General features: G+C 40.4%; 1 protein-coding gene across 4 annotated transcripts in view; it reads left to right on the forward strand.

The window, feature by feature from the left end:
• The window catches only part of TTC39B (tetratricopeptide repeat domain 39B), a 56,110-nt gene that overhangs the window by 19,923 nt on the left and 15,354 nt on the right, over nucleotides 1-20,833 (forward strand). For 3 of the 4 annotated variants that reach the window (XR_014520635.1, XM_083482291.1, XM_083482292.1), the window contains 10 exons: nucleotides 7,648-7,752; nucleotides 8,231-8,362; nucleotides 10,700-10,776; nucleotides 11,305-11,372; nucleotides 14,782-14,846; nucleotides 16,043-16,148; nucleotides 16,463-16,528; nucleotides 18,090-18,198; nucleotides 20,104-20,171; nucleotides 20,265-20,324. Coding sequence is in view for 3 of the 4 variants with exons in the window: in XM_083482291.1 (XP_083338417.1) it covers nucleotides 7,648-7,752; nucleotides 8,231-8,362; nucleotides 10,700-10,776; nucleotides 11,305-11,372; nucleotides 14,782-14,846; nucleotides 16,043-16,148; nucleotides 16,463-16,528; nucleotides 18,090-18,198; nucleotides 20,104-20,171; nucleotides 20,265-20,324 (856 nt within the window). In the remaining variant the exon portion in view is untranslated. Of the gene's footprint in view, nucleotides 1-4,439; nucleotides 4,728-7,647; nucleotides 7,753-8,230; nucleotides 8,363-10,699; nucleotides 10,777-11,304; nucleotides 11,373-14,781; nucleotides 14,847-16,042; nucleotides 16,149-16,462; nucleotides 16,529-18,089; nucleotides 18,199-20,103; nucleotides 20,172-20,264; nucleotides 20,325-20,833 lie in introns of those variants that run through there. The other variant, XM_083482293.1, reaches the window with a different exon arrangement.

A 20,833-nucleotide genomic window follows, 5' to 3' on the forward strand; every position in this document is an offset into this window, starting at 1 on the left:
GAGCTCCCATTGCTCGGTCCCTGCTCCTGCCAACCTAGCAGTTCGAAAGCACATCAAAGTGCAAGTAAATAAATAGGTACCGCTCCGGCGGAAAGGTAAATGGCGTTTCCATGCGCTGCTCTGGTGAACCAGAAGCAGCTTAGTCATGCTGTACGCTGGCTCCCTCGGCCAATAAAGCGAGATGAGCGCCACAACCCCAGAGTCGGCCACGACTGGACCTAATGGTCAGGGGTCCCTTTACCTTTTAACCTTAGTTTTGGTTGGAAGGGTTGTTGTACTCTCACTTTCCCCTCCAGAAACAGGTTATCCCCTTAAAGGGTTTCATGATGGAGTTGCTTCTGTCCATTTGCCCTTGCGGGGGCTGGGCCTCAGCGCTCCTAGAGGTGGCGATCCCTGTGGGGATCCTCCTATTTGATCTAAGTCATCCCCGCTGCTGGGTTGACCCTGATGTCATTTCCAGCAAATGCTTACCCAGTGCCTATGCCAAACCACTTCATCTGTAGTCTGTAGCCCGATTTGATCCCATTCAGCTGTGTGGTCTCGTTTATTTGGTAGTTCATCTAAAGGGCACATTTGTTACTGTTCACTTTTTTGAATTGCACATGAACCGCATGCTGCTCATGCTTGCTGCATGCTTATCCAATACAGGAAAATAACTGTGAGCGCAGTGCTGTCAGCTACAATATCAGATTTCCTTACGCATCACAGCCAATATGGCAATCAAATAAACACTGTGAAAATAATGTCATCAATGCTAGGATGTGTCTGTCTAATTAGTGCAGAAAGGTCTTTTGGAACAATATGTTTGTTAAAGATCTCAAGCTTGATGGGTTGTTCTGCCATACTTATACAACTATGCAAATTTACTCAAATTGCGCCGTTGACCTTGGTGAGTCTTACCTACACCATCTGAACTGCATAGATAGTGTTTTCCAGCTGATCTGCAGATGTCCATGTGCATATGTCCCACCTTCTTTTCGCAGCTTGTAGTCAAAAGTGAAATATTTTGACCCCACCTATTGCTAAGGCCCTCCATTAGTAAGGAAAGAGTAAGGAGAGCATAATGGCTGTAGATAAACTTCAAGTTGGTTGAGGGTAGGCTCAGGCTTTTTCCAGTACTGTGGCTGCCTGCATGGTAGGTTCTTCCATCGTTACTACCAGGAACCCTTGAGGGAACACATTTATCAACATCATACATACAGAATTGCAACTTAGGCCACAGCCTTTTCCTCATTTACCTGGGAGGACACCCTTTTGAATTCAATGTGGCTTACTTCCTCCCAGGTAAATGAGGAAAAGGCTGTGGCCTAAGTTGCAATTCTGTATGTATGATGGACACCTGCAGGCAAAGTCCCTGGATCCAGTCTCTTCTCAGGCATAAATGTAATAGGTGACCTTAAGCAAACCACTGTTCTTACAGCATGGGGATAATGCTGATCTCAGCTGATCTCAGACTGGATGACTCAGCTGGGTGACTATTGTATGGGAAAGATTGGTGGGCCCCCAAGACAGTGGGGCCCTAAGCTATAGCTTGTTTAGCTTATACATAAATCCGGCACTGGTTGTAAGCAGCAGCAGGGTGTTGTGGGTGGAGGGGCACCTCACTTCCCAACACCATGCTTTGATGCCACTTCACTGAGATTGTGGTGCAGGCACAGTGGCAGAATTGGCTATGTCGACACTACACTGAGCTCCTGGAGTCTTGTCCCTTCCCCTTTCAATAAACAGCAGGGACATGCACTAAACCAGGGTAGCAACACAGCCCCAACTGCTCCACCCACTGCTACTGGTTGTAAGGATTATTGAGAGTGTATTTGAGGCACTTCATGCATGGAAAAGTGCCATATGATGCTAAATATCCAGCATTAAAAATTTCAATATCAGTGGCTTTAAATTGTTTTTTATTGCATCTATGCATTATGTAGAAATACAGATATATCATAAATATTTTTTTAAAAAAAGTAGAATTTATTGTAAAATCACAAAGTGCAGGTATGAAGAAACATTAGAAGTGCCTTTCCCTCTCCCTCTCCTTTCCTTATACTGAAGTTGGATATTCTTAATCCTTGATCCTACCCAAGCTGCTCTGTGTGGTATTATTGCAGAGATAGAAGCCAGAAGTGTTTAAGAAAGGTTAGCCTTTTAATCTCAAAACTGTGGTTAAAGTTTTAACTATTATCTCTTGATAAAGGAATCCATATTAAGCTGTACAAAATTAAAATACCATCAAGATTGTGGCGTACTGTTCCATTGCTGGTTAAAGTATTTGATAAGCCAAGTTGTGTTTGCCTGGTACTCAGGTTTTATGAGTGTGTGTTTAGCTTTTCTGTGCCTGGATTTATATTAATAAATGTTCGTGCTTATAGGAGTCCTGGATGTATTGCAGTTTGTCTAACCACATGCATATGCTGCAGACATAATAAAGAAAAGTGAAAAGAACCCATGTATTGTACCCATATTGTAATTGCATTTATATAACTGCTTTGATTTTTATATTTATATTTTTATGTTGTGTGTACACATTTGACATTTGTGTTCCATGTTGTATTGGCATCCCTGTGATTGGCATCAGAATCTGCCTGTCCGGTGGATCCTGCTGCCTGAAGCGGTCTCCTCACGGTTGGGCCAGCCCTAGCTAGAGAGTTCAAGCACAGGATCAGGAGTCTGAGACTAGGCAAAAACTTTGAAGATGTCACGATAAAGGGCATGTTTTATAATGCCACCCTTACTTGCTGCTTGCTTAGTTTTTATAGCAACCACTTAACCCTTAGTAGCAATGGCCCCCGGGAGGACAACTGGGTTCAGCCTTCCACCTTCGTAAAGTGTTTCAAGGCTGCCAAATTTGCTTTGGGTGAAGGCCACTTTCAGTAAGAGAGTGCTCCAACAAATGCTGTTATTGGGATTTTCCTTCCACCCATACTCAGTGATCCTGCTATTGGATATCCCTTTCTTGGTCACATCACTCCTCTGCCTACAAGACATGTTATTCTGGTCAGCAAGAGTGAAGCTCACACAGAGAGACTTTGGCTTCTCTTCTTCTTCTTAGCACATTCCTTCTCTGCCAGACTTTCCTTTCTTGCTCTAATCTCTCTTCCAGCCCCAACCAGCAAATCTAGAATCATAGAATTTTAGAGTTGGAAGGGTCATCTAGTCCAACCCCTTGCATTGCAAGGAAAATCTAGCTCCATCACAACTTTCCCCATTAATTATTTGCCACTCCTTTTTCCACCATGACTGCCAATGTGGTGCCAGCACCATAACTTGCTACTGCTGTGGAGTGGGATGCAACTGCAACATGGGTTTACAGATTTGGGGCACTACCAAATAGTATGGAAAGAAAAAACAAGATGCATCTGCCCATCTTTGAGGAGAGCACATTTTTGGACACAATCACGTGAGAACCTAAAATGCTTGTAATGCACCTGAAGAATCTGGAGCTTGATAGCACTTGAATCAAATACTTAACACAGGGGTCAGCATACTTTTTTCAGCAGGGGCTGGTCCACTGTCCCTCAGACTTTGTGGGGGGCCGGACTTTGCTGTTGTTGTTTTTTTTTTTGGGGGGGGGGAATGAACGAATTCCTATGTCCCACAAATAACCCATAGATGCATTTTAAATAAAAGGACACATTCTACTCATGTAAAAACACGCTGATTCCCAGACCGTCCGTGGGCTGGATTTAGAAGGCGATTGGGCTGGATCCAGCCCCTGGGCGTTAGTTTGCCTACCCATGACTTAACATGGCTTGTGAAGACTTCTAGAAAGCTCACTTGCTCTCTCTGTAGTTTCTTAGGAGCGCATGAAGCTCTTAATCCCAGGGCCAAGGGTTTGAGCCCCATTCTGAGTGAGAGATTCCTGCATTTAAGGGGGTTGGGCTGGACTGTTGGGGTCCCTTCCAACTTTGCAATTCTATGATTCTATGATCAGTGCAAGAATATTTCATACTGTTGGCTTCTTCAAGTTTCCATGCCCTCTCTAACATTTCTCCTTAGATATTTGTTGTATTGCATGCTATATAGTTATCCAACTCACTATCATGGATCATACTTAACACCTACTTAAGAGAAATTCAAACATAAAGTATAACAGACTGAATTTCCAGTAAATACCATTCTATACTTCTTGCTATACTATTTTTAGAACAGGCAATGAATTATTAAATCGCTCTGTTGTTTCTAGCGCTCTGTTCTGTTTAAATGCGGTGTAAAATAGCCTGGTTCTCCTTTTCATCAGATTTAAAACATTTAATGTTAACTGGAGCACAAAAATCTGGAGCACAAAATTTTTTTTCATCCTTCAAACACAAATCATTTGAGTTGCATTTGGTCTTCATTTCCCCCTTTGTAGTTAGGCAGTGATGGATTAGAATTAGGCTGCAGCATAGATTGGGAAAATCTCCCAGCATCCTCTTCCTGCAGAGGCATCATCTAGCAGCATTGCTGTAGCTGCAGCTATTTCAACTGACATTTCTTTTTAAATTGCAATATGGAGGGCTCCTGAGATGACAGCTGCTTCTGTGTGAACTTTTATATCTTTTTCCTGCCTGATAACTAATTAATAAGAGCCTCGTGAGTATTGAGGAATAAAACAGAGGAAATGGGATATTATCTAGGTGTTTTTTGCTGCCTTGTCCGGCTCTTGACGGAAACAAAACGTGCCTGAGAGAGGCTTATCTTTCTGTAGCAATTGCAGTTATTCATCTAAAGTTATCTACTCATTTAATTCTGTGAGTATATCATGTCTTATCTATGCTAAGTGGTTACGACAATTGATGGCAAAAGCCAGGGTGTAATTACAATAATTTTATGGGGAAATTGCTTTATGATGTTGTCTTAATAAAAATTTATTGCATTCTGTAAAAAAAAGCAAGTTCAGCATATCTGTGAACTCTTTTGTGGGAGAGATTAACATTCAGAATTATTTCAGAAGCGATTGGTTTTCCTTTCCATTCATAGCTTATTTCTAGCAGTTATCACTGTGTTTCTGCTGATGCCAATCTTATAGGTTGCAGAATACTGCAAGGTGTGTATAGCAGGATGCATGCCTGAAATTGTCACACCATTAAAAAAATAAATTGGAGCCATCTATCATGTATGAGATTTATTTTGATTCTCAGGGAACTAATAGCTTCCGTTATCTGGTGACTTTGGTGTTTAGTTTTAGTATAGCTGTTTATTTGTAATGCATCAGTGGGGGGGGGGGCGGGGGGGGGGAGAATAAGCCTGAAATGACTTTGCAGCAAATTTAGAAGGTGATTCACTACACTAAGATTCGGTTATAGTAAACTTAATATGAATTACTGTGAACTTGCAGGAAGCCATAGAAAAAGGATCATTTGGCTTTAATAAGGTGTCTGGATCTCGGCCAGCATTTGAATGACGCAGTCTTGGTACCAAAAACATCAGGCCAGATTGTGTTGACTTCTATGTAGGGTAACAGGATTTCCCCACCCCCACTCTCAATTTTAAAATGAGCTCAGCTGTAGGTACTTTCTTCCCAGCCCCAGCTGTTCATCAGTATAAAATTGCATTAGTGGTTGTTGTTGTTGTTGTTTTACATCAATTACAATATTTACTTTTAAGACACAGGACTACTTGGTCTCAATGGCATGTGCAGGTCCCAACAGGATGACTACAGTATTTTGAAAGAATAGTTAAAAGGGTTTGGTTTTTCTCCTCCTGGCAAAACAGAAAGGAGGCAATTTGGGAACAATCTCAAGCAAAAGTTTTGCAACAAAAAACAGAGCACAATTTATCATGGAGATACCTCCTGCTCAGTTCTCAGAGCATTTGTGTTGGCTGAAGCCCCACCCCATGAAATGCTTTTATGCCACAAAAATTCTCTATGGATGTGCTTATTTTAATTCTTTCCTTTTCCTTTTTGTATTTTTTATATATTTTATTGATTTGTTAACAAAAAAGTGCATTTCCCCCCTTAATTGGTGTACTGTATGCATATGAAGATATATTGTTGTGATTGTATGATTCTTACTATCACCTACTGACTGCTTCAGGGTGATAAGGGCTACGCAGGTTTTCCACAAAGAACCAAATCATCACTAAAGGAAGTGCCAAAGTAATACTAATTTTATGTAGGCATGCTTCAGAAATCCAGTCTTTGTGAATTTCAGTATGGACTGACCTCATTCATGCCACCCAGACTCATGTGAAGTTCTGAACTTACTTATCCACCCTGCTTTTTACACTTTCAGAAGGTTTCAACGCAGCTCTTGGATCAAAACAAAGTGCAGATACATCCTCTCAAGCAGCTATCATTAGTGTGGATGGGAAACAATGAGATAGAGTTCAGTTGAAAGCACTCCTGTGGACGAACATGCACAGAAATGCACCTGGAAAAAATGGATCTATGCAATCAATATGCATATTAACCCTCTGCCTTGGGCATATACAGCTTTGGGCATATATCAGGAGAAAAGCAGATTTTACAAACATACTCTAGGGTACCCTACTGCCAGGGCTTGAACTGGGAGCCTAGGGTTTTCTTGTTGCACTGTGTGGTAAACCGCTGAACTGTATTTTGCAATAACAGCCTAAGCAGTTCAGTGTCCTCGGGCCATGGACCAACCAAACCATTGGGTTCCACTGCATCACCCGCCCTCTGGAATCAGTTTACCATCTGGTTAACCTGGCACCTAGTGTATTGATGTGTAGGCAGCTACTTTTCCCTAGAGTGTGACCCAGTCATTTCAAAGAATACCAATTGTATAATTTTATTATTGTTTTTAGAATAGGCATCTTTTGTATTTTATCTTACTGCATTGATTGCTTTGGCTGTGAAACAGTTGATAAATCTGATAAATAGTAAATACATTACAGAGTTGTTATTATTCCCTCTCAACTCCCCCTCTTTCCATCGCTGCGGCAGTCTTAGTGTAGCAAAGCTGGGGTACTTTGTAGGGATGATGTAAACCATGCTTTCTCAACCACAGTACCCCCCCTGCAATATAAATATACTAATGATTTATAAAGTAGCACTAGCAATACTATGGTTATTGTTGTTGTTGTTGTTTAGTCGTTTAGTCGTGTCCAACTCTTTGTGACCCCATGGACCAGATCACACCAGACACTCCTGTCTTCCATTGCCCCCCGCAGTTTGGTCAAACTCATTTTAGTAGTTTCGAGAACACTGTCCAACCATCTTGTCCTCTGTCATCCCCTTCTCCTTGTGCCCTCCATCTTTCCCAACATCAGGGTCTTTTCCAGGGAGTCTTCTCTTCTCATGAGGTGGCCAAAGTACTGGAGCCTCAGTTTCAGGATCTGTCCTTCCAGTGAGCACTCAGGGCAGATTTCCTTCAGAGTGGATAGGTTTGATCTTCTTGCAGTCCATGGGACTCTCAAGAGTCTCCTCCTCCTTTTCCCAAGAAACAGGCGTCTTTAATTTAGAAAGTAGATAATGAAGACTATCCCGTATGTTTTCTGTTGGTTTGAGTTTTCAGTTTGCCAAAAGAAGTTATGAACAAGTTTCAGCAGCAGTGTGGAAAGTCCATTTACTTTGGCATTTAAAAAACCTGAGTATATCCAGCAATTGAGCTGTACCATGGCATTTGTCTGCTAGTTTGAATGCAATGTCAGTGGTCACTTAGGCATAGTGCACAATTCTAACTATTCTCCCAATCCTTCCATTAGGGCCACCAAGATGGATCTGAAGTGTTCTCTGGAAGAGTGCACGATGGCACTGAACTTATTTCTGAACAACAAATTCTCGGAAGCTCTGGAATTGCTTCGTCCCTGGTGAGGTTATTTTGTTTGCTAGAAGCAGTACAGGGAGATGCTATAAGGCATGCCATCTGTTTGCTGGAGATTAAGGCCTCTGAACAGAGTAGCTTTCATTATTTCTAGCTCTGTTCCCCTCCCCAAAGCAAGTCTTCTGCAAGTATTTCTTTAAACCCTCTAAAGTGACCTATTTTTGGTCAGTGGCTTTTAGTTCAAAATTTGAGGTGTAATAAGAGCCGTTGTGCATGTTAACGTGAAGAGGAAAAATGTGCAGACCCATTTGTAATTTTATCAGAATAGAACTAGGTTGCAGAATAAGCATAATTATAGAAGAGATTTGAGGGAAATCATCTTATGTGCAGATACATTGAAAGATGTATAGCATTTAAAAGTTACTTTTATGAAACATGTAATTTTGTGTTTGAAGAATACTCATTTTTTTAGTGGAACTACCATTTTGATTGAAATGCCCATTTTATTTTATTTTTCAAAACAGGTCTAAAGGTAGCATGTACCATGCCCTAGGGTATAGTACTATTTTAGTTATGCAGGCTGCTATGACCTTTGAGCAACAGGATATCCAAATGGGAATCGCTACAATGAAAGAAGCTCTACAAACTTGCCAAAAGTAAGCATGAATAATTTTTTATTTCTTGAATGCTAGGTATCAGAGGGTTGTGCAAAATCACGTGTACATTTTTTCTTAGCAAGTAACAGGGGGAAAAAACTAGTAATGAAAAGAGATGTAGAGAAAAGTTACTTTTTTGTAATTTTGATATGCACTTACTCAATAGAGAATATGATCCTGGTCCTTGTCATTTAGGATTACTGGAGCAGTACTCAATCAGAGGATATCCAAAGTTAGTCCTGCTTGCAGTAAGCCCGTTGAAATCTATGGGCGTGACTAAATTCAGTTCATTTTGGTGAATCTGGGAATAACTTAACTGGATAACTGTTGGATACGCATTATATAGTTTGGAATTGTGGTAGTAGCCATAGTGTCAGCCTAACATTTAAAATGGGTGTGCAGTTAGCCTTGCAAAGAAGAGCTTAATCCTAACCATGCTTACTCAAATGTAAGTCCTGTTGAATTCAGTGGGGCTTACTCCCAGGTAAGTGGGGTGTGAATTGGAGCCTGAGCCATTTGTGATGTCAGAGGATGTTTGCAGTCTCAATGGCAGCCAGATGCATGTATATTCACACAGCCTCTGATGACTTCCATAGCTTTGTACAAGTTACCATTTCACTCAAGTCTCTTTCAGAGCCTTGTACCAGTTTTCCACTTGAAGTAATGAGCAAATCATTAAAATTCCAAAGTCCAGCATCTTTTGCTAAATTAAAAAACAGAAGTCATGTATTCACACTAAGAGGTTTGGATTGAGGCTAGATTAATTGACTTATTTTGGAGCCCGTGCTGGAAATAGACAGACTTCCTGACTGCTTCTGCAGTGGTTGTCTACAGAATATTATTATTAATATTATTTATTACATTTCTATACCACTCTTCATCCAAGGATCACAGGGTTGGTTTACAATATGAAAACACAACAATACATTGGCAATTAGCTAAAGGCTTGAGAGAAGACCAGTGTTTTTGCCTGGTGCCTAAAGATATGCAGACACCAGGTGAGCCTCCCACAAATAGGGGGCCACCACAGAAAAGGCCCATTCTCGTGTTGCCACTCTCCAGACCTCTCATGGAGAAGGCACATGAAGAAGGGCCTCAAATGAGGATTGCAGGGTCCAGGTTGGTTCAGACGTTATATCTGCTGTAGGAAGTAAGTGGGGGGAATCACATAGATTTATTCAATTTGGCTGGAAGAATAGGTTCTTTAGGCATGACCAGAATAATATCTAGAGATGTGACATACTGTATTCTTTGTTAGATGGAATTGCTGATAAGAAACTGATAAATATAATCTTTTGGCTTTGTAGCAGAGACATAGGATAGAATCTGAATAAGGTCTGCAGTTAGGGTCACCTTCATGTACTTGCTCCCTGGGACTGGTGGGATTTCTGTTAGATACACAACCATGGTGTGTTTTTTTAATTGAAACTGCTTTTTTAGAAAGCGACCTAAGCCATTTAAACAACTGTATTATCTAACAAAAATTAAGATGCTTTAATACACAAACGTATTAAATTACCATTTATCTTAGAAAAGTTCACGTTAATCTAGGATGCGAGTATCGTTTGGAATGCCTTCTTTGTATAGAGGAGAGAGGCCACTCTGCACTGAGTTTTGGTAGTTATGTGATCAGATAAAACAGGGAGGTAGTTTTCAGATATTCTCCTTGATTTTCTGTATCTGTTTCCTTGAAGAACGACCTTGTAGGTATGGCTAGATACAAAGATGACAAATAACATTTCACATTTGCATGGAAGCTACATGAATGACCCTTTGGTGTTTAATATTTACTTTTCACTAGCCTCATGCACTTCTAGGGAACCAGCTACATTCCCAGGGCAAGAGCCAGGGGCAGGAGGTGCTCAGTTCTTCCCATGTTTACTATGACAGGTGGGCTGGATAACTGAGTGGTTAGAGCCCTGCTTTCTGGACACTAAATTATTGGACGTTGTTTGTGCAATACAGTGGTACTTTGGTTTAAGAACAGCCCTGTTTATGAACGATTTGGTTTACGAACTCCGCAAAACCGGAAGTAGTGTCCCGGTTTGTGAACTTTACCTCGGTATAAGAACGGAATCCGAATGGTGGAAGGGCACCGGCGGCGGAAGGCCTCATTAGGGAAAGTGCGCCTCAGTTTAAGAACAGTTTCAGTTTAAGAACAGACTTCCAACACGGATTAAGTTTGTAAACCGAGATACCACTGTAATATTGTGGCCTATTGTATTAAGGTTCTGTAGAATGCATTCCTTTTCTTTCCCAGCTATGGCACAAATGTCTGATGTATGATTCAGTTTCTTTAGCTAAAATTAAATGTTTGCCTCTTTCTCTTTCATGTAGATTCAGGAAAAGGAACACAGTAGTAGAATCATTGTCCAGTTTAGTTTCAAAGCAGTCCGTAGATCAGCTGAATGAAGGTAAGAAGAATATGGGGTGGGGGTGTTTTCTCTGTAAGCTTATATACTCAGTGCTCATTTTTGTGAATTTATAAGCAACCTATTTCACAGTATTAGGGGCAAAGAATTGTAGAAAGACTGTACAGCTTAATACATTGGGACTCAAAGAAGCACAGTGTTTTGGTTTCTCTTTTTTTGCTGTCTTCTCTCAGTATGGAAAAAACTTGATTTTTTTTTTATTTCCTCCAAAAGTACTGCCTCTGGTAGCAGATCAAATTATGTCAATTATGGGAGATAGCTATTATCTTGGCCAAGGGTGACCAACCTGGTGCCCATGGGCATCATGGTACTCGTGAATGCTTCTGGTGGTGCCCCTGGGCAGATGCCCCAGATGCTGAGCTTTAGTTTTTGTTTTTTAAAAAAGACTCTAGTTATGGGGCAAAATTTGCAGGAAAGTATTTGATAACATTTTTTATTACCATTCCTTTAGTACTATTCATTGCTACTATTTTAGCTTTGTAATAATTTGTTTTCTTTTATCTTTAATAGAGGAAATGCATGCAGAAATCTGCTATGCTGAATGTTTACTACAGAAAGCAGCACTGACATTTGTACAGGTAACGTACAAACTCCCCTCCCCTGGAATATTAGCCAGACACTGTCTTTACTATCTTTTTGGCATCCACTGAAAAACTTCCTCTTTCAGCAAGCCTTATAAGCTGAGATATTTGCCAGTCTGCATCTGTATTATAATGTTTCTAATACGTTTATTTTTTTTTATTTGTGTTTATCTCTTGGTTGTTTACTGCCCTGTTCTCCTTTGGAAGAAGCGACAGAATATAAATTTAATTGATAAATAATGAATAACATTAGAGTCCCACATCAGCAGAATATGGGAAAATGGGGTTTTCAGTAATGCTATGGAACAAGTTCATTTCACAAAAATCATGATTATTGTTTCTTAAGAAAGAAAGATGCACTTCCTGCCCCTCTCTTTAAAGACATTCCACTGTGTGCATTTGATAAAAATCCAGAGCTTGAAATACTATATTAACGAAAACTGTTGAAACTTGTGTCCATGGTATATTTTAGCTCCGAAGCAAACAATGACGCTGAAATTTGGTGCTTTTACATGTGTTTTAATGATCACACAGGAAAACCTTTCCCCACATCAGTCGAAGTGCATTACAGTACCAGCGTTCACAAACTAAGCTTTCCCCACTTTAAATGCCACCTTGTCGCCTCCGGTTAGTGCAGAAGAAGAAACTCCTACAGTTTGCCATGCAACTCGACTCTGATGTATTGTCATGGATCTCCTTCTAGCAGGCAGCACTGACTTTTCCTTTACTGCCTCTCGGCCCTTTGGTGACCCTGGCAAGATTGAGGAAAAGCCTTGTCAGTTTTGCTGACAGATTGTCAGATTGTGTTTTGTTTTCAAATGAAAGTATTACTCTGAACGTAAGCACTTGAAGGAAAAGACTAAAGAACTCCCATCTTCCTTCCATAGAGCAGCCTGAGAAATGGTGTCGGGGAAAGGGATCGGAAGATTAAGTTTTCCCAGCAGCAGTGAAACTGAGAAGGCTTCACACACACACACACACACACACACACACATACACTTCCCAAAAGGAAAATTAAAAAAACCCACACACTTTTCCAATTCTGTGAAAAATGGAACACAGGGGTCTAAAAATACATTTCAGATAGAGTACTTACAGGCAACAAAAATAAAATAATTTATTTGCAATCGCAAATCCACTTTCCTGGCTACAGGCTGTGTTAAAAATCTGATACAAGTATATTTAAAATAAAAAAATTCCTTCCAGTAGCACCTTAAAGACCAACTAAGTTAGTTCTTGGTATGAGCTTTCGTGTGCATGCACACTTCTTCAGACTTCTTCTTCTTCTTCTTCACACTTCTTCGTGCATGCACACGAAAGAACTAACTTAGTTGGTCTTTAAGGTGCTACTGGAAGGAATTTTTTTATTTTGACTATGGCAGACCAACACGGCTACCTATCTGTAACAAGTATATTTAAAACCGTGTTTCTGTTTCAGACACACACCACCAAGAGCAGGTCAAAACACTCTGGTTTAATAATTTTTAAAATGATACAGGTTTACCACATGCAACATTTTAAACATTAACATGATGCAGGTTTTCAGAAGCATAAGTGGCCTCTGCTTCTAACTGTCTACTAATGTTAATTAGTATCTGCTCATGCATCCATGAGGTTCTTCCATTGGTCAGTAAAGGAAGAGTCTCAGAAACAATGATGCTATGTGCAATAATGTTCAAGAAGATCTATTTCCAAGAATGCATTTTGCAATTATCGGCACACTTTGCCTGTTCAGTCATTCTGTTAAAAAATGATTTAGCAGAGTACCGCAGGTCTTTGCTTTTCTCTTATCTTTAATTCATATGCATTTGTGCAGTAAATGTTGCCGTCCCTTGTTCCAAACATTATTTAATAAACCTTAACAAAGTAGGTCTCTAAAAGATGCTTTAGAAGTCTTAGCTGTTTACTGTTATCTTGGCAAAATAAGGATCACTTAACATTTTCATAGATCACAGCTTTTGGCATTCTGCTTCCTATTGATAATGATGCATGCAAAGGCTGTTACATACCCCAGAGCCTTTGGTTTTACACCTTCAATAAGACTTTTTTTTTTTTTGGTCGAATCCTTCCATATTCTTCCACATGATCTTGTACACTACTGCATGAAAAAGACTAGCATGGATTGGGCTGTATGTGTGGGGAACTGGCAGCCAAGTTCACAATTGTTGTTGAGAAAACTGCTGCTGCTGTTGTGGAAATGGCTCTCATCTTCCTCTATACAGCTTCATTAATGATAGCTCCCCCCCCCCCATATGCAATAGTGCAGACATTTTTAATAATGAGAATCAGCACTACAGCTTCAAAGATCAGCTTGCAGGCGGTGCTCTTGAGGAGGCTAGCCGTGGCATAGATAGCGAGTTCAGACCCATGTCAGCACTAAAAGAGGTCAGCATAGCTATATGGCAAGGTCATCTGTTGCCTTTTTATGCACTCAGACGCACAGTCTGGCTAAAAAAGACTGCTCAGCTGGGAACTAGTGCTTCACTGTATGCTGCAACCTGGCAACAACTGAAATTTCGAACAATAATATTGATTTAATAGAACTTGGGGATTTGTCCAGAGTATTAAAGGATTTTGCTCCTTTGAAATGGCTGCTTAGACCTTATATTGCAAGGGAAACTTATTTAATGCACATTAACCACTAAATAAATAGTCCATTGCTATTTATGAATCATAATGCTGCTGTTTCCAGTCTCCAAATCATGATACAATACCTGTTGGAGATGCAGTAGGTTCCAGTATTCACACTGGAAGGATGCAGAAGAGTGCAGAACAAGGATGATGTATGCACTTGGTGGAAGCACTCAATATTTATTACGGTGGATAATGAAGTCTTCAGAGTGGGCTATTCCTCATTCAGTTTTTGTGTACTGCAAATGTACCACTGTATGATTCCATTATTATCCCAGTAACGCATCAAATTATTGTTGGATACTTGTAGCACCATCTAGTGGTGTTTCTTCAGTTTTGCTTGATACATATAAATGCTTCTTTCCCGTGAAGTTTTGTTTTGGAAATGTTTGTATAAAGCATTTATATACAAATAGTGTTCCGTTGATTAAGAGTTGCATGCACAGCCTAATAAATACATTCAGCTTCATGTATACACATTTTGCATGTTTCCAGTGTTTACATTACACAGGTAAAACTGTTCAAGTGATAGAGGTATGATATACGCAATGGGTTGCATTAAATGTAACGCTAAGTAGCATTTTGCATCCCCTCATGTGCTCCCTGAATCTCTTATGGGCGCTTCTTCAACCCTCCACAGCAGATCTGGGGACAGCATTGAGGGAGGGAGGAGAAGGGGCAAAGTCCTGTTGTGGCAGCATTAATCCTTGCACTAACACAAAAACCTAGTTGAATATCACCTAATGATTTGTTTAATTTCATTTTTTCCCCCCAGGATGAAAATATGATCAACTTCATCAAGGGTGGCCTCAAAATCAGGACAAGTTACCAAATATACAAGTTAGTTTCTGTAACATTTTTTTACTTGTTCTTTTCTGTTTATATATTTCAGCAATTTAATTCCTTGCTAACTGTTTAGACACAGGTGGCGCTGGGGTCTAAACCACAGAGCCTAGGGCTTGCCGATCAGAAGGTCAAAGTGCAAGTAGATAAATAGATACCGCACCGGCAGGAAGGTAAACGGCTGCTCTGGTTCGCCAAAAGTGGCTTAGTCATACTGGCTACATGACCCAGAAGTTGTCTGCGGACAAACGCCAGCTCCCTCGGCCAGTAAAGCGAGATGAGCGCCACAACCCCAGAGTCACCCGTGACTGGACTTAATGGTCAGGGGTCCCTTTACCTTTTTAACTGTTAAGATATTAGAAAATTTGACACCAGGTTTTTAAAATCATTTGGCAATGAACTTCAGTCTTGCCTCACCCCGCCCCCAAAGAGACATGCTTCCCAGCAGGGGCATTAGCAAGATGGCAGAGGAAGGATGTGAAACAGCAATGGGAGAAATAAAAGTGGGAAAGACAGCATATTTACCTGCGCTTATAATTCTTAATCTGTAATCTTATACATGCTTACTTAGGAGTAAGTCCCACGGCTTTCTGTGATGTTAGAGACAGTATACAAAAACTTAATATATATATTTTTAAAAAAATAATTTTTATTAACCGACCAATCAAATCAAATCACATCACATAAATTCCGAATTACAAAGCCGAATTTTAAATTTTGTTGAGGGGACCCATATTTCAAGATCCGAAGGGGGATTCTGATCATCTTCTTGCTACCGCGTTAATGTCCAAATCAGTCCAAACAAAGTTCATAATTCTATCCAATCTTATCTTGCTGTTTCCACATCTCATCTTAAAAACTTAATATAGACGGTGGGGATTTGTTAACAGTGAGACACTGTTACAGATACTATATCTGTAAATTATCCCTGATATTGTGGAAGTAGAGGAGCAGGCAGATTGCACCATGCACTCTGACGCTGCTTTTAAAATAATATTAGGCATGTGAGGAGAAATACTTTTGGAGAGCCTTGTTTTAGGCAATATTGAATAATAAGCTAAGCCTCAAAATAATTGCAGTCAGTTGGAGACAGGTGCAATTCTGTTAATTTCCAGTTACATGTCATAGTAATTGCAGTACCTTTCATTCCATTTAACATGAAAACTTTTCTTCTTCTTTTTTTACTCAAAAAGAGAATGTCATCAGGTTCTTCAGATGACTCAGGGCAGCAAAAACAAGAATGAAACCTACTACCAGTTTGAAGGGGGCGTGCAGCTAGGAATAGGAGCATTCAATTTGGTATGGGTTTTTATAGTTTTTGGTGTAGAAATTGTGACATAAAACATGACCTGTAATGCTGTAATTTTAAAGAATAAAAAAAAAAACTAAAAGCTGATTGTAATTGTAATTTTGCAGACTTCCATCATAGCAATAGAAATTTTTTGTGGTTTTTATATACACATCTGCTGCAATTTATAATTTTATTCTATCAAAGTTAACTTGAACACAGAAATATTAGAGTGTTTTGTTATTATTTTATGCTGTTTAGGTTTTTAAGATATTGCAGTTTCTTTTAAATATTTTAGTGATTTTGTGTTGCTGATTTGTTGCAGATGCTGTCCCTTTTACCAGGAAGAATCCTCCGACTTCTAGAATTTATTGGGTTTTCAGGCAACAGGGTATTAAAAGTTCTTTTCACCATTGATGTTAAAATGTACCTATAGCGTATATCATGGATTGGGGAAATATAGGAGCAGGCTGCTGAACGTGGAAGGCATTTTTGTAAACTTTTAAGTAATTGATTTCATAACTATTCAAGTGCCATGATTAATTACAGGCATAAGTAGGGGCAGCTGCCCCCCATCAAGTAAATAAAAAAAAATAACTAAAAGAAATTGTAGAAAGATTTTGACACATTATTCTGAGCACTTGGGGTTGAAAGAAAGTAATTTAAAACAAATGTCATTGAGATCTTTCATTCCGAATCTGCTAGAGGGAGCCAGACAGAGGATGATGGCAGGTGGCCTCACTCTAACATAAACCCTGGCTACGCCCATGGTAGAGGGCATTATTCTGTAGCAACCCCTAAATTGTGAAATTGCTTCCCTACAGCGGTGCACCAGGCACCTTCATTGCACAGCTTTTATTGTATGCTGAAGATGCATCTCTTCACCCTGGCCTTTGAAATTTTGAGATGTGTATTCCAGGACCCGGGACGTGGGTGGCACTGTGGGTTAAACCACAGAGCCTAGGACTTGCCGATCAGAAGGTCAGCGGTTCAAATCCCCGCGACGGGGTGAGCTCCCGTTGCTCGGTCCCAGCTCCTGCCAACCTAGCAGTTTGAAAGCATTCCAAAGTGCAAGTAGATAAATAGGTACCACTCTGGCGGGAAGGTGAATGGCGTTTCCGTGTGCTGCTCTGGTTTGCCAGAAGGGGCTTAGTCATGCTGGCCACATGACCTGGAAGCTGTACACCGGCTCCCTCGGCCAATAAAGCGAGATGAGCGTCGCAACCCCAGAGTCAGCCACGACTGGACCTAATGGTCAGGGGTCCCTTTACCTTTTTATTCCAGGACCCACTTGGGTTGTGACTGAATTTCGTTTAAAACTGCTTTTAGAGCTGCATTTTATATTTTTATAACTGCCCTGGGACCTACCATATTGGCCCGAAAATAAACCCCCCTCCCCAAATTATGACTGTGAAAAGTTCAAGTGCTGCTTAAAAACGCGATATTACAAAAATTGGCTTTTACGATATCGCTGCTGAAACAGACATACGGTAAAACGGAACCAAAAAAATGTTTTGTTGCCAATTTGCGAGCTTGAGACTGTTGTGCAATTAATTCTAATGTTATTCATTGCTTTCCTTGTATTTTACAGTGCATTATTGATTCTTTATTTGCATTTACGGTGCTACGAACAGGTGTTTAAACCACTTGCAGGTGCTCTCTAGTCCCCGTAGGATTTTCTTCTACATTTGCCATTTATGGGTGTGAATGCCTGCAGAGTTTTAAGGGAGCGGCTTTTATTCGGGTATTGTCTTTTTCTCCCCCCCCACCACCACTGCATTTTAAAGATGCAGCTTATTTGCAAGTGTGGCTTATATTCGGTTTAGGTACTGTTGAAGGGCGGTTAAAAAACCCCCAATATCTTCCTTTTGCAACCCTTCCTTTTTTCTGCATCTTGAGATAATTAGTACTAGTGCTGCATCTTATATTGTGCGATCTTTGGTTGCTTTTAGGAGGTGGGTCTCCAGCAGTTACGGGAAGGAGCTTCTGGTGCCAGTCTGAGAGCCATACTGTGTACTTTCACCTTGCTCCTATACCACACTTACGTTTCATTAATCCTAGGTAAGAACTGAAAAATAAATTCCTGGGTGAGATACATGGGAAAACTACAGCTTTTAATCCAACCCCTAATATATTCTAATGGGGCATTTACTTGTTTTCTTGCACTGTATTTTCATCATTGTAACCCAGGGGTTGGGGTCACCAAACTTGGGCTGCCCACTTGGCCATTTTGGGCAAGCCATGACCACCTGCCCTATACCTGGAGTCATGAATGACTTCAGGTGTTGAGTAGGTAAGAACAGGGGATGAAAGGGGCTTTGCAGGCGCTGCTGACTGGGCTGCCGGAAGAGGTTTGCACGGAAGCAGAGGGGGAAACCCTTCTGCTGTGCCTTGCTGAGAGTCAGGGCTTCAGAGCAGCAGAGCAGCTGGTGTCATTTGTGATATTGGGTGATTGACAGGTGAGCAGTGTCATGAAGCAAATCCTGATAAGGATCTGGCCTGCAGAGCAAACGTGATTCTCTACCTCTGTTGTAGCCCAACAAGTTCACCGTTTGAAGTGGGGTTGAGATCTTGGAGTAGTTAGCCTTAACAACAACAACAACAAATTACTTATTAATTTATATGCCACCCATCTGACTGGGTTGCCCCAGCCACTCTGAGCAGTTCCCCCCCTCCCAAATAGAAAAAATGCAACACAACATCACACTGAAAGCTTCCCTGATCAGGGCTGCCTTCAGATGTCGTTTGCGAATCACATAGCTGTTTATCTGTTTGACATCTGCTGGGAGGGCGTTCCACAGGGCAGGTGCCACTACTGAAAAGGCCCTCTGCCTGGTTCCCTGTAACCTCACCTCTTGCAATGACGGAACCACCAGACGCGCTAGTGAACTGCTTTGCAGTATTTTCTTCCTTTATTTAAAGCTTTTAAAAATAAATAAATCCTGCTCTTTGGAGAACCTTACAAATGCCAGTGAAAGGACGATCCATATCTTCAGGTTGGTAATTTAAAATATATACAGTGGTACCTTGGGTTACATACGCTTCAGGTTACAGACTCCGCTAACCCAGAAATACTGCTTCAGGTTAAGAACTTTGCTTCAGGGTAAGAACAGAAATCATGCTCCAGCGGTGCAGCAGCAGCAGGAGGCCCCATTAGCTAAAGTGGTGCTTCAGGTTAAGAACAGTTTCAGGTTAAGAACAGACCTCCAGAACGAATTAAGTACTTCACCTGAGGTACCACTGTAACAGAAGAGGAAAAGAGATTGGTAGAGAGGATGAAAAAAGCAAACTCAGAACACTTTATAATGACCAGTGGAGTGATAGGATTTCTAGAAGGGAATAGTAGTAGTAGTAATAGTAATCATCATCATAATAATAATTATTTTATATGCTGCCCTCCCCAGCCAAGACTGGGCTCAGGGCGGCTAACATCAAATATATAATATAAGAGGAGCTGGTTTTTCAGCCCACAGCCCCATCATTTCTATAAGCCTGATAGAATAGCTGCTCCAGGTGAAAGCTGAGAGAGGAGCCTGATGGAACTGCTCCACATTGCTCCAGGGAGGACTGAGAGCACACATTCCCAGGGCTTCTAATTATTTAACTGCATTTTGGTCAGAACCTGGTTGCACCAGCCCCTCGAGGATAAATAAGATAAGCATGGTAAAGAATGCAGAATTTCAGTGCAGAAATAATTGTATGTATTCTGCTCCATTTCTGTCCTGTTCATTTACTGTACAACCTATTTATAGCAGTTTAATATTTTTATTGTTTTGTTTGTTTATTCATTCATTCATTTCATTTCTATACCGTTTTATATTTTTAAGAAAAATCTCAGAGCGGTTTACAGAATTTTAAAACATCAATAAAACATCAATAAAACAATAATATAGGTTTTCATGTCTTTGGGTATGCAGATTAACCCGCAACTTTGGGCTCTGACAGAGACTTTTTTTATTTTCACAGGAACAGGGGAAGCCAACCTTTTAGAAGCAGAGGCCCTCCTTCAGCCTTACCTTCAGAAATTTCCAAAGGTTGGTTTCTTTTATTTATTTCTTTTACCTTATAACATGATATTTTTGTTGCAATTAAAAACATTCTAATGTGTTGCTTTTCTTTCTCTCAAGGGTGCCATCATTCTGTTTTATGATGCCAGAATAGACATATTGAAAGGAAATTTTGAAAAGGTAATAAATCCCCACTCTTTTTTAGCAGTAAAATTTGAGGTGCTGCTTTTAGCTTTTTGAGCTCGTTATATAATTCTGTTGTCTTGTATTCTAGCTTAACTGAAGCTTAACTAAAGCCAGGGGAAGCCTGTTGCCTCTAACGTGACTGTTAATTCATTTTTTTAAAAAACAAGTGTATGGGAAATTATTCCCTGCCAACCAGTGGGCTCAAGTCTGGTTACGAAACATGAAGTAGACGTATTGGGCAGAAAGTAATCCCATTCTACAACACATTCACAATTCTGCATTTCTAGGGGTATTCAAGGATGCTAATAGCTTGCAAGAGCAATTCACAATGTACATGTTGAATTTAATAACCTGTTCTCTGTTTATTCCACACCTGGAATATTTTTCAAGTAAAGACAGTCCCCACTATGGCTATTAGTTCAATTAATATAAATTGGGCCGAGGGCTCCAAAGTTCATCATCTGTACAGAACTGCCTGTGCTATGAACATCTTGCTTATACTT

Source organism: Podarcis liolepis, assembly GCF_965112155.1.
Source record: "Podarcis liolepis genome assembly, chromosome: 17".
Lineage (NCBI taxonomy): Eukaryota > Metazoa > Chordata > Lepidosauria > Squamata > Lacertidae > Podarcis > Podarcis liolepis.